This window comes from Megalobrama amblycephala, linkage group LG8 (genome assembly GCF_018812025.1).
Source record: "Megalobrama amblycephala isolate DHTTF-2021 linkage group LG8, ASM1881202v1, whole genome shotgun sequence".
NCBI classification, from domain to species: domain Eukaryota; kingdom Metazoa; phylum Chordata; class Actinopteri; order Cypriniformes; family Xenocyprididae; genus Megalobrama; species Megalobrama amblycephala.
In genome coordinates, this window is record NC_063051.1 from 22,321,593 (window position 1) to 22,336,231 (window position 14,639).

At 36.2% G+C, this 14,639-nt stretch overlaps 2 protein-coding genes across 6 annotated transcripts in view; both read left to right on the plus strand.

Moving 5' to 3' along the window:
- The window catches only part of LOC125274042 (carboxypeptidase N subunit 2), a 28,503-nt gene extending 15,214 nt beyond the window's left edge, over positions 1–13,289 (plus strand). For 2 of the 5 annotated variants that reach the window (XM_048200078.1, XM_048200077.1), the window contains one exon: positions 426–3,906. In XM_048200078.1, coding sequence (XP_048056035.1) covers positions 426–3,069 — 2,644 coding nt within the window. In that variant the 3' untranslated portion in view covers positions 3,070–3,906. Of the gene's footprint in view, positions 1–425; positions 3,907–12,524 lie in introns of those variants that run through there. The other 3 variants (XM_048200080.1, XM_048200081.1, XM_048200076.1) reach the window with 3 other exon arrangements.
- Positions 10,108–12,528, plus strand: LOC125274043 (carboxypeptidase N subunit 2-like). Its single transcript, XM_048200082.1, has 2 exons — positions 10,108–10,226; positions 10,941–12,528. The coding sequence occupies exons 1-2, from the start codon at positions 10,219–10,221 to the stop codon at positions 12,496–12,498; spliced, it is 1,566 nt and encodes a 521-aa protein (XP_048056039.1). The 5' UTR covers positions 10,108–10,218; the 3' UTR covers positions 12,499–12,528.
- Positions 13,290–14,639: the final 1,350 nt, after the last annotated feature.

Consider the following 14,639-nt stretch of genomic DNA (forward strand, 5'->3'; position numbering starts at 1 on the left):
CAAGTTTTTCTAAAAACACATGAAGTTTATTATTCTGTTGAACACAAAGAGAGAAATTATGAAGAATTAAGCAAACAGTTGCTGCTCCCCAGTGACTTCCATAGTATAGAAAAAAAAAATAATAATAATAGAGATAAAAATACTATGGAAGTCACTGGGGACGAGAAACTGTTTGCTTTCCCACATTCTTCCAAATATCTTCTTTTGTGTTCAGCACAAGAAAGAAACTAATACAAGTTTGGTACAACTTGAAGGTAAGTAAATAATGACAATCTTTGGGTGAACTATCTCTTTGTCTTTTAATACTAATAAGTCATGAGAACATAATTTGTCTTAGTTATTTTAGATTTTCAGGCTATACAAGTTGCTCTGTATAGCTTTAACCTAAAAATTCAATTTGCTGTTAATGTTTTATTCTTCAACAGGCATATACATTTAAAAAGTGCACTAGTATTCATTTACATACTTGTGCACTTGCACTGGAGCTGCACTGAAGATATATGTCTAGGTGAAGACTGCAAAAATAAAGATGTGTATGACAAAACTGTGACAGCAATACCTGAAAAACTGAAAGATGGAGCCAATGAAATATTTTTTGTACACAGTAAGATTTCTGTCATACCAAAAGGAGCTTTTTCTAAAAACCCTCAATTAAAGAAAATCGAATTTCTCGGGACTTCAACTACGTCCATAGAGGTCGGAGCCTTTGAGGGTTTACCTGATATCACAACCATTGAGATAACTGGCACAAATGTGACATCATTACCCGTGGGTGTTTTTGAGGATCTCATCAACCTTGAAAAACTTGTTTTAAAAAATAACAAAATCCAAAGCCTGGAAAATGGGTTATTTGATGATTTAAAAATGCTTCAAGAACTAAGTCTACATACGAATGAGATTAGCTCAATTGAGGAGGGGACATTTGATAGTTTAGAGAATCTCACACTTCTTCATCTTGCAAAAAACAACATAAGTTCTGTATCGACATCTCTTTTTTCCAAACTTAAGAACTTGCGCTTGTTCAGGATTTATGAGAACCAGCTGACCTCTATGCCTGATGGGATTTTTGATCATCTCCCTGATCTGACAGAGATAGCTTTGCAAGGCAACAAAATCTCATTTATAAAACCAGATTTGTTTCCACACAAAAGTAATTTAGTCAAACTCTTTTTGGACCACAATCTTTTAACTGAACTGCAGCAAGATCTTTTTGTTGGTTTCTCTTCATTAAAGACTCTTACTCTGCATAACAATCAACTCATCCGTCTTCCCACTGTCCTTTTTGGAGAAATGCCTAAAATGACTGATTTGAGTCTAAGCCATAACAATCTCACTGACTTACCAACTGGAGTTTTCAGCCCACTTAAGAAGCTCAAGAAGTTAGACCTTTCATCAAACCAGTTTTCAATGATATCTAAAGACTTTTTTGAAGGTCTTGAGAAATTGTCTGATCTGAATCTTCAAAATAACAATATAAAGTCATTAAAAAAAGAGGACTTTGAAAAACTTCAGTCTCTTACAACACTTAGACTGGGAAATAATAAACTACAAAGCCTTCCTGGAGATGTTTTTGACGCTCTTCCAAAACTCAATAAACTATATCTTTACAAGAACCCGTGGCAGTGTGACTGTAACCTGTTGGAATTCTTTGAATGGATAACGAACAATGAAGACAAGATTAAATCAAAACCTTCAGAAGTTTGTGAGTCCCCAAAAAACCTGGAAAATCAACCAATATCCTCTTTAACAGAAGAACAATTAATATGCCTCACAACTTTACCAAGTACCACCCCTGTCCGTACAAGTACTGTTCCCATGACCACACTGCACACCACAGTTGTCTCAACAACAACCTCAACAACAGCAGTGCCTACAACAACTACTACTTTACAGACAACAACCACACTTGCTCCAACAACAATACCAGTAACAACTCAAACAACTACAACACAGACAACCACACAAGTCATTACTACTACAACACCAACTACTCAACTCACAACTTTGCTTCTAACCACAACCACACCACCCACCACCACTGCTATGACTACAGCTCTGTCAACTACATCAGTCCCCACCACAGCATCAACAACTATGCTTCAACCAACAACTGCCCCCCTGACAACTACATCAGTCCCCACCACAGCATCAACAACTACGCTTCAACCAACAACTGCCCCCCTGACAACTACATTAGTCCCCACCACAGCATCAACAACTATGCTTCAACCAACAACTGCCCCCCTGACAACAACATCAGTCCCTACCACAGCATCAACAACTACGCTTCAACCAACAACTGCCCCCCTGACAACAACATCAGTCCCTACCACAGCATCAACAACTACGCTTCAACCAACAACTGCCCCCCTGACAACTACATTAGTCCCCACCACAGCATCAACAACTATGCTTCAACCAACAACTGCCCCCCTGACAACAACATCAGTCCCTACCACAGCATCAACAACTACGCTTCAACCAACAACTGCCCCCCTGACAACTACATTAGTCCCCACCACAGCATCAACAACTATGCTTCAACCAACAACTGCCCCCCTGACAACAACATCAGTCCTTACCACCACATCTACAACCACATTACTATCAACAACTGCCCATATGACGACTACATTGATTCCCGCCACATCAACATCGACAGTTCAAACAACAATTGCGCCAACTTCAGCGACTACAACTATATTAATCCCCACCACTATTACAAGTCAAAAAACAACAGCCACCAGTTTACCACCCAGCACAACTACAAGGACTACAGAACCTTTTCTCACCACACATAGTAGTTTCATCTGTACCAGCTCTCCTCAGCCTATTCTCTCAAGTCCTACTCCTACCCACAAGAACTCATCATGCAAGGAACTGATGATATATTATACTACAATGCTGCTGGTGGAAATCTGCTGTACTCTTGTGCTGGCCAAAATAACTTATTCACTATATTGTTCTCTGGAGCAAAGAGAGACACTGCACACCCAGGTCAACCTGACTCACTTCTCCTATACTAAGTCTATTATACTCAGACCAGTCGAAGAGACTGCAGCTCTGTGATTTTCTTTTCTTTCTCTTGAACATTGAGTAGCAATGAATTTCTAAAAAGCATCTATCATTGAGACTGAAGACAAGATTCATTTCTTTTACTGCTTTCATTTCATGACCATGTACAGTAGGGTCCACAAGCCTGAATCTTCTACTTCTATTTAATGTTTGTCTATTTAATAAATACTTTTTATATATAATAGTTATATATGATATAATGATTATATTATGAGCATAACAATTTGTGTAGTAAAGAGTTTGCATTTCAAAATTCTTATTCTTATATTATTTGACAATGAATTCCACATGATCAAGTTATACCAGCATGATTTGTTGAATGTTATATCTTTGGAACATCTGACTTTTCAGACAAGAGAGTCACATGGTCAGTGTTAAAAATATGCCAGATTATTTTTAGGTTTCAAATGTTTGGACTTCACGGTACATTAAGGCAAAGAGTTTGTGTGTGTGTGTATTTTTTTTTTATATATTAAATTTACTGTTTTTATATGTACTACCTAATATAATGTAAGTTATACTGTGTTATGATGGTACAAGGTTATGGCGCTGTCTTATATGTGTCCAGTGTTGCATTTCTTTACCTATATAACTGATTACCTTTGGCAAAAGGACAACCCACAATGCCTTATTAATGAATATATTACAATATGTTTAATACATAAGGAATAATCCATGGCTAGGTGTACATGATTTGAATGCACAATGTGGAGGCAAAAAATAAATAAATAAATAAATAAAAACACTCAACGCACAGGGGTAAACACGAAAGTTCACATGTGATGTGCACACACACACACACACACACACACACACACACACACACACACACACACACAAAAATAAGCTTCCGTGTTTGCCATATGTGATGTGTTATATATATGAGACGGTATGGTTGTAACACTTTTTGCTTCAGCATCTGTAACTCACTGAATTAACAGAAACCTCTCAGGTTTTATTAAAAATGTCTTTTTGTATGTGTGTATAATGACATGTTTTGGGTTGAGGTGAACTAAGTGTGACCAAACTTTCAACTTGTAGTGTACATATTTTACAACAGAGCACAAATATACTACAAACATACAAGTGTGAGGAGTTGAGTTAGGTCACAACCCTTGAGCTGCAAGTTGGGACATCTGTTGGCTACTACTAAGCAATTATTTGCAGTTTATTCACCAAATGTAAGCAATCTTGATTAAGTATCCTTAGAAGAAAAACTTTAGGCATACTTGGTCACACTATTAAAGAGCTAAAGAAAGCTATTGTGACCAGATGCTTTTGAGGCGGCATAAAAGCAAGACGCTAAATAAGAAGAGGTACTGCTGAATGCAAATACATAAAAATAAAATAAATACATAAAATACAAATATCTGTCTAGATGTATACTTTTCAGTTGTATAGGTCATTTTAGGCATTTAGTGAATTACATTTTAATTGGACTTTTAAATGTTTTGAGAACAGATGTGAATTATGCATGCAAATGGAACTGAGCACAAGGTTACTGATTTAGAATAAAATCACTTCAGAAGGCAAGTTCCTAAACTTAAGTTAGAGATGAGTGAGACAATCTCTTTTAATTTCTCTTTTAAACAGCCAGAGTATATAAGCACATTAAGCAGCTGCTTACCTCTTTCCAGTCTCTGTTTCAGCATCCCTCCACCCCAAACTCCACCATTATCTTAGGTACCTTGCCCTTTGTAATCATGTCCTATATTTGGTCACTGTGGGGATTTATCAGAACTCACGTTGAAGCTACTTCATCGAGCTCCTCATCAGTGGACAGCAAGCCAAATAAGTTTAAACCAATATATGGGCATAAGTTTAAACAATATATGGGCAAACGAACTTGTTAAATTAGCACAAATTAGCATGAAAGTATTTTCTGGGTTTTCAGGCAAGAAGTGAAATGCTCTTATTCAAAACAGAATAAGTGTTTCCCATTGTCAACCACTGGGGATCAGTGTTTCTGTATTTATTCTGCTTTGCTCTGTAATTTGTGACCTCTTTAAACAGTGATTCACAAACCGTTAAAAAAAAAAAAACTGCATATAGTGTCTAAACTCTTTGTCTAAAGTTGATAATATTATACTTTCTCAGAATCCCTGGAGGTGTGACCATGACATAATACATTTTCGGGATTGGCTTGAACAGTATCCAGAGAGAGTGAAAAACCTTACTTCTGTGACGTGTGATACGCCTCTATTCCTGAATGGTAGAAATATAGGAGAGTTGAAGGAGGATGAAATCAACCATTCACTGCACACTTTCCCAACCAAAAGTACCTCTGCACCAGCATTAGACTCCACAACAGTCTCAGAAGAGATAGAGGACACAAGTGGAGGTGATTCTGTGGGTCAAGGTCCGTCCAAAGACAAAATCATTATCATTGTAGCCATTGTCTGCACTGCAGTCATTGTCAGTCTCATTGCCTGTGTGTTATGGAAGAGGAACAAGCGAGGCAGGCAAGACCTGGACCGTCGAAGAAAGACCAACTTGGTTATCTAACATTAAATAAAAGTTTCTAAACTAAGCTGTTCATTGTGTTTCAAATTACTCTTTTAACCTTTTAACTGTCTTCAGTGGATTTATGGAGGATAAATGTTTTCTTTTAATAGGCAAAGAAATGTTAACAAAGATTTGTTATGGACATTTTCTTTCTTTCTTTCTTGATATATAATGATTTAAAAAAAAAAAAAAAAAAACTAAGGATGTGCTTACTAACTTTCAGTGCAGATTAGATATTATTTAATAATCGTTAGATAAAAATCTCAATAAAAGGTAGAATATTTGTAATCCCAGTCATCAGTTAAGAAACAGGCACCTCAATCCCTGTGATGTGAAGGGGTTGCATTCTCCGAAAAGCATTCTCCGATTTATTCAGGAAGAAGGGTCATATTTATAGACATAGGTCAAACAACAAACTCCATCAACAATCATACGACTTAAGAATCAAACCTTACCATGTATGGCATTTCAAGAAATATAATAACAAATAAGAAATGTATGTGTGTAAATGTGTGTCTTCAGCTTCTAATTGTGTGTGAGAGTGTCGGTGTGTCCAAGGCCAACTACTTCTTGTTTTGTCTAGGTAGGTACATGAGCTGCACAATGGAAAAATCCCAAGACACAGAGAAAGTCAAAAAGTGAAGCCCAAGAAATAAGAAATTATTTAACAATGGCCACTTTAAATAATTTATGATTTAGTGCTTCCCTTTAAAGGAAATTGATCAATCTGTTTTTCAAATAATAGCAAGCAAAATCTAAACACATAATCATAATCTAATACTGTGATTTATAGACCATTCCAAGACTTGTCTTAATCATTCCCTGTAAGGATTGTAATATGCATGGAGCCAAACATAAAAGCAGTAAAATCATCAGTAGAACAGGAAACAACAAATTAAAGTACGTCGCCCAGTTAGAGAACCATTGTCTCATCCCTTTACCCCAGTCATATGCTTCAGGTGGATCAACAATTATGATTTTCATGTGATTTATCAAGTCAAAAATATTGTTGTAGTAATCGTTGTTGTTATGTTGGTCCAGATTAACTAATCAACATTAATCTGAACGTCCCCCTTGGCACGGGGCGGCCTTCAGTCTGCTCGCGTGTATCCACTGCGGCTGCAGGTCCGCCAACACTCCCGTCCTTGTCACTGCAATCACCGTGGCCGGCCCCAGATATTTTGGCTCTTCGATCTTGACTGGCTTCAGACTCCTTATCAGCACCTGCTGGTTGGGCACAAACTTGTGTGTTGGTTTCTCTGAGGGGAGAGGAAAAGTGAGACATCACCATTAATAGAATTCAATTTTTCAACCAGTTCCGTGACATAGTCGTCCAGGATCACCTCCATTTCACCTAAAGAAGACCCATGGTGTCGGAAAAGGCCTACACATCAGAATTTCAAAAGGAGACATTTTAGTAGTGGAGGATGGTGTCATTCGTATTTCAGCTAAAACAGCTGGCAATACAGTCATCCAATTTTTTCCCGTCTCTATACACGCTTTAGTTAATCGATCGTTGATCGTTCTGTTAAATCTTTCAACAACTGCGGATGATCTTGGATTGTACGGTATGTTAAAATGCCAATCAATAGCTAAAGTTTTAGCCAATAATTGTGTCACCTTTGATGCAAAAGGTGTTCCATTATCACTTTCAATTACACTTGGTATCCCAAATCTGGGTATAATTTCTTTCACAAAATCTTAACCATCATTTTTGCATTCTCCCTCGCACATGGGAAAGCTTGTGGCCACTTTGTGAATCTGTCAACAATCACAATATTTACAATTTTGAACAGGTGGCATATGTGTAAAATCTATTTGCAAATGTTGAAATGGAGCCTCTGGAAATGGTAAGGCTGAATGACTTGCAGGGTCGATGGATGTTAGTTTTTTCACAGATAAAGCACGAATCTAACACCAATTTGGTTGTCTTCTGTACATCTGCAATGCAATACAAAGCATTAATTGCCTGAGCTGTCTTTGCAGCACTTGTGTGAGAGAGACCATGATAGTGACGTATAAGCAGCACAAGTGTTGACTTTGGCAAGGCCACTTTCCCTTCAGAGTATCTAATAATTCCCTGTTTGTCTGGCTGACAGCCTTTTGAGTCCCAGTATTGTAAGTCAGCCTCTGTAGGTTGGCTCTGTAATATTTTGACATCAATATCAGGCAAATTAGTTACGTGTGCCATCATAGCAACTTCCCCAAATTCAATTGCCTTTTTGCATGTTTTTTTAGCAGCCTCTTTAGCAGCTGTATCAGCCAATTGATTACCTCTTATTTCCTCTGAATCTTCTGCTGCATGTCCCCTCACCTTGACTATGGCCACTTTGTTCGGCAACTGCACTGCATTAATTAAATCGCCTATCAAATCAGAATGCACTATTGGTTTTCCATTTGCTGTCTTAAAATTTCTTTGTTTCCATGTTTTAGCAAAGTCATGGACTGCACTGTACGCATACTTAGAATCAGTATAAATTGTGACAATTTTATCTTTTTTTTTTAAGTTCACAAGCTCTCGTTAGTGCCACTAGTTCCGCTGCCTGTGCCGATGTGTATGGTAATGATTCTGCTTCTACCACTTCATCAGGGAGTCTAACAACTGCATAGCCACATAAATATACACCATCTGATGGTTTAGAACATGAACCATCAACATATAAACTATCCCACTCTTCTAGGGCCGTATCTAACAGATCGGTCCTACAAGCAGTTTCAATTTCAATTGTTTTCAAACAATCATGTACCTCATCATTGCTGTCAGTGGTTTGGTCGGCAGTACCGAGCAATTCTCTCAAAGCAATGACAGCAGTGTGTGGCACAGATGTTGGCTTAATCGTTAAATTTGTAGTCGCTAACAACGTTGCCTCATAACCTGAACGACACTGTGCCGTCATGTGCTGCGTGTTAAAATTGCATTTACCTGGTGTGAGGTGTGTAACGTCAGTGGATGTGAGAGGACTGTTTTTTCAGCATCTCGTACCATCAGTGCAGCAGCAGCCACTGCTCGAAGGCATGTTGGCAGACCTTGTGCAATGTTGTCTAATGTTTTGGAAAGATACAGGGCGATAACTTGTACCATGTTCCTGGGCCAGTATCCCCGCTGCAATGCCCTCGCTCTCGTGCATGTAAAGGTGGAAGTCCTTTTTGTAGTCAGGAAGGCCCAACGCGGGGGCCGACATGATGGAGTGTTTCAACACGTTAAAGGCAGAATCCATTTCAACAGTCCACTTGATTGCTTGTTGTGGTGAGGCTTTGGTGTCAATGGCTTGATGCAAAGTCTTGTCATACAAAGCACATTCTGGTATCCAGGCCCTGCAATAGTTTATCAGTCCTAGAAAACTTTGCATTTGTTTGATGGTGGCTGGTTTAGTAAATCTCTTTACCAGCTCCACTCTGTCAGGAGAGATCCTTTTTTGTCCTTCTGAGATAATGTGTCCCAGATAAGAGACTTGTGGTCTCACCCACTGCACTTTCTTTCTTGAAGCTTTAAACCCCGCCTCTGCCAGCACATTGCAGACAATGATGGAGGCCTGTTCACAGTCCTCTGCTGTTGTGGCTGAGATGAGCAGGTCATCTGCATACTGTAGTAAACATGTAGTCGGTGGGAGCTTGATGTTGCTGAGGGTTTTGTGCACGATCGCAGAGAACAAAGCAGGCGAGTCAACGTAGCCCTGAGGAAGACGTGTCCATGTAAATTGTTGTTGTCTTTCCATAGACCGTTTATGTTTTGTTTTTGTTTTCAGTAACGCAGTGTACGGTTTATCATTGATGAAACCTGCTTCGTCCTTGTGCTTAGCCTACAGTTTTGGATTTACTCGTTTCAGTGACGCTATCTCTTCTCCCTCACTCTCAGCTTCACTCAGCATAACCCTCACGAGTGGTCACACATGAAGTACTGTATTTCCTTTCTTGTCGCTGTCCATGGTTACACACTTTCTGCAGTTCTGTATGTTTTTTTTTTTTCTCATAGCAAAAAATTATTTTTCAAAGTTGTAAATAAAACAAAGATTATTGAAACACATTTTACAAGAAAATGTGTTTTCTGTCTTTCTACGTCAAAATTTCAGATTTTATTTGTGTTACTTGTCATGTCATTGTAATTAATTGTGATATTTACTAGCTCTTTGAGTGAAACCAAACACCATGTTTCTTTTTTCTTCACATGACTACATCTGTTTTACCAATATTATTTCCCATTCTATGTATATGATGCGGCCATTAACAACATATTATGAGACCAATAATTAGTTTAGTTCTTTAAAATGGGGACCTTTATCTATATTTCAGCTTTGAAGAAACATATTCACACTTGAATATATAAGGCAATAAGAAAACAAACAGTCTAAAAGTACTCACAAAATGGATATAAATTTAAGATAAAAAAGATGACAGAAGAGAATTGAATAAACTGAGAAGTATCTCTAAATAATTGTACTTTGAGAAACATTTTGAAAGTGAGTTTGATGGTTACACTCTCTTATCTCTTCAAAACAGAAAACAAACTGTCCACACCCTTTCTGCTGCCTTATAGTCACGCAGTAAACACTTGAGAAATGTAGATCAGAGTAGAGGACTACATATGTTTACATTTGCTTCTGGGAACACATTCTGAAAAGTCATTCTACTACAACAGAAATGAGCAGGTAAGTGTAATTATTTTCAATTTAATGAGACAAATGCAGGTCAGGAATATAACAAAAACTGATTGATTGATTGATTGATTGATTGATTGATTGATTGATTGATTGATTGATTGATTGATTGATTTGATTTGATTTGATTTGATTGATTGATTGATTGATTGGTTGATTGATTGAAAAGGTATAGTTCGCCCAAAAATGAAAATGATCTTATTATTTACTCACCCTCAAGTTGTTCTAAACACACATGAAGTTTTTTCTTCTGTTGAACATTGAACACAAAGAAAGAAATTATGAAGAATTAAGCAAACAGTTTCTGACTCCCCACTGACTTCCATAGTATTTTTTTCCTCTCTTTTTTTATAGTATGGAAGTCAGTGGGGACCATAAACTATTTGCTTAATTCTTCATAATTTCTTTCTTTGTGTTCAACAGAAGAACAAACTTCATGTGTGAACCACCTGAGGGTTATTTTCATTCTTCCAAATATCTTCTTTTGTGTTCAGCACAAGAAAGAAACTAATACAAGTTTGGTACAACTTGAAGGTAAGTAAATAATGACAATCTTTGGGTGAACTATCTCTTTGTCTTTTAATACTAATAAGTCATGAGAACATAATTTGTCTTAGTTATTTTAGATTTTCAGGCTATACAAGTTGCTCTGTATAGCTTTAACCTAAAAATTCAATTTGCTGTTAATGTTTTATTCTTCAACAGGCATATACATTTAAAAAGTGCACTAGTATTCATTTACATACTTGTGCACTTGCACTGGAGCTGCACTGAAGATATATGTCTAGGTGAAGACTGCAAAAATAAAGATGTGTATGACAAAACTGTGACAGCAATACCTGAAAAACTGAAAGATGGAGCCAATGAAATATTTTTTGTACACAGTAAGATTTCTGTCATACCAAAAGGAGCTTTTTCTAAAAACCCTCAAATTAAGAAAATCGAATTTCTCGGGACTTCAACTATGTCCATAGAGGTCGGAGCCTTTGAGGGTTTACCTGATATCACAACCATTGAGATAACTGGCACAAATGTGACATCATTACCCGTGGGTGTTTTTGAGGATCTCATCAACCTTGAAAAACTTGTTTTAAAATATAACAAAATCCAAAGCCTGGAAAATGGGTTATTTGATGATTTAAAAATGCTTCAAGAACTAAGTCTACATATAAATGAGATTAGCTCAATTGAGGAGGGGACATTTGATAGTTTAGAGAATCTTAAACTTCTTCATCTTGCAAAAAACAAAATTAGTTCTGTATCGACATCTCTTTTTTCCAAACTTAAGAACTTGCGCATTTTCAGGATTTATGAGAACCAGCTGACCTCTATGCCTGATGGGATTTTTGATCATCTCCCTGATCTGACAGAGATAGCTTTGCAAGGCAACAAAATCTCATTTATAAAACCAGATTTGTTTCCACACAAAAGTAATTTAGTCAAACTCTTTTTGGACCACAATCTTTTAACTGAACTGCAGCAAGATCTTTTTGTTGGTTTCTCTTCATTAAAGACTCTTACTCTGCATAACAATCAACTCATCCGTCTTCCCACTGTCCTTTTTGGAGAAATGCCTAAAATGACTGAATTGAGTCTAAGCCATAACAATCTCACTGACTTACCAACTGGAGTGTTCAGCCCACTTAAGAAGCTCAAGAAGTTAGACCTTTCATCAAACCAGTTTTCAATGATATCTAAAGACTTTTTTGAAGGTCTTGAGAAATTGTCTGATCTGAATCTTCAAAATAACAATATAAAGTCATTAAAAAAAGAGGACTTTGAAAAACTTCAGTCTCTTACAACACTTAGACTGGGAAATAATAAACTACAAAGCCTTCCTGGAGATGTTTTTGACGCTCTTCCAAAACTCACTAAATTATATCTTTACAAGAACCCGTGGCAGTGTGACTGTAACCTGTTGGAATTCTTTGAATGGATAACGAACAATGAAGACAAGATTAAATCAAAACCTTCAGAAGTTTGTGAGTCCCCAAAAAACCTGGAAAATCAACCAATATCCTCTTTAACAGAAGAACAATTAATATGCCTCACAACTTTACCAACAACTACGCTTCAACCAACAACTGCCCCACTGACTACAGAAACTTTTCTCACCACACATAGTAGTTTCATCTGTACCAGCTCTCCTCAGCCTATTCTCTCAAGTCCTTTTCCTACCCACAAGAAGTCATCATGCAAGGAACCAATGATACTACAATGCTGCTGGTGGAAATCTGCTGTACTCTTGTGCTGGCCAAATTAACATATTCACTATATTGTTCTCTGGAGCAAAGGGAGACACCCAGGTCAACCTGACTCACTTCTCCAATATTAAGTCTATTATACTCAGACCAGTTGAAGAGACTGCAGCTCTGTGATTTTCTTTTCTTTCTCTTGATCATTGAGTAGCAATGAATTTCTAAAAAGCATCTATCATTGAGACTGAAAACAAGATTAATTTCTTTTACTGCTTTCATAACACTTTATAATAACTGCACACTATGAAGCATTAGTTACGCATTAGTAAACAGTCAATTTATCATTTATAAAGTATTAATAGACATGTATAAGCAGTTTATAAATACAGCTATAAATGCTTTGTTCTTGATTTATAAGCATTAAACTCATTTTGGCATATACATTCCACGACATTGCACACTCGTATTATTGATATGCATTTTCGTGTGATCTGGCTCATTACGCCGTGTTCAGTTCTAGTCTGGTTTGTTTATATCGCACTGTCTTTCTGCTAGTGAAGTTAGGGCAGTAATTTGATTTTCTGTCGTGATTGTGAAAAATGTCACCATGTAGGTCATTTATGCTGAATTGAGAATGCAACAGGTGCTCACATCATCGTTCAGGGAAAAAATGGACGGTGTAATACAATTTTCGCCTTTTCTACATTTAAATCTCCTTTGTAAAGCTTTACGAGGCATATATAGTCCTCACTTTAGATGAGCTCACAAAAATAGTTAACTGACCAGTACGAAATGTTATAACTACCTGAATTAATTATGAATTACAGTAGGAATATGTGTTAATAAAGCATTTATTAACACACTAAGTAACTATTACTATCTCTAAATAATAAGATGTATAAATGGATGTTTAAATAGTTTATTAATCATTTACTTACACTTCTTAAATGATCTTATGAACCACTGACAACTCCTAAATAACTGGTTTGTAAAATAATGTATGCTTAATTTATGCTTATAAATCAAGAACAAAGCATTTATATCTGTATTTATAAACTGCTTATACATGTCTATTAATGCTTTATAAATGATGAATTGACTATTTACTAATGCTTAACTAATGCTTCATAGTGTGCAGTTATTATAATGTGTTACCAAATAGTTAACTGACAACTACTTATGTTTTATATCTACCTGGATTAATCATGAATAATACAGTAGGAATATGTGTTAATAAAGATTTTAGTAGCTATTATATGTCTATACATACATAAATGTACATTTAAATTGTTTATTAATCATTTACTACACTTTATAAATTATATTATGAACCACTGACAGCTTCTAAATAACTGGTTTGTAAATCATGTAATACATAATTTAGAAATGAAAAATTGATCATTAATAAAGTATGAAAATACAATTATTAAACACATTATAGATATGCTTGTAAATCAAGAACAAAGCATTTATAGGTGTATTTTTAAACTGCTTACTAATGTCTATTAATGCTTTATAAAGGACTAAGTAACTATTTACTAACGCTTAACTAAGTTATTATAAAGTGTTACCATGAGCATAATTTAAGTGAAGAGTTTGCATTTCAAAATTCTGCTTATTTGACAATGAATTCCACATGATCAAGTTATACCAGCATGATTTGAGAATGTTATATCTTTGGAACATCTGACTTTTCAGACAAGAGAGTCACATGGTGAGTGTTAAAAATATGCCAGATTATTTTTTGGTTTCAAATGTTTGGACTTCACATTACATTAAGGCAAAGCGTTTATGTGTGTGTATTTTTTAAGATTAAATTTACTGTTTTTATATGTACTATACGTAATATATTGTAAGTTATATTGTGTTTTGATAGTACAAGATTATGGCGCTGTCTTATATGTGTCCAGTGTTGCATTTCTTTACCTATATAACTGAATACCATAAGAGATAATCCATGGCTAGGTGTACATGATTTTGGTGCACAATGTGGAGGCAAAAAAAAAAAATAAAAAAAAAAATAAACAAACAACGCACATGGGTAAACATGAAATTTGTATTGGTTTTGCCAAACCTTTGTTTCCTAAGCATAAGTACTGTTTCTTATGCTCTAAACAATAATAATAACATGAAAAAAACTGGGTCTCAGGAGGATATCGGACTCTTATGAATATGAGTCCCATGAAACATGACGGGAGCCACCATG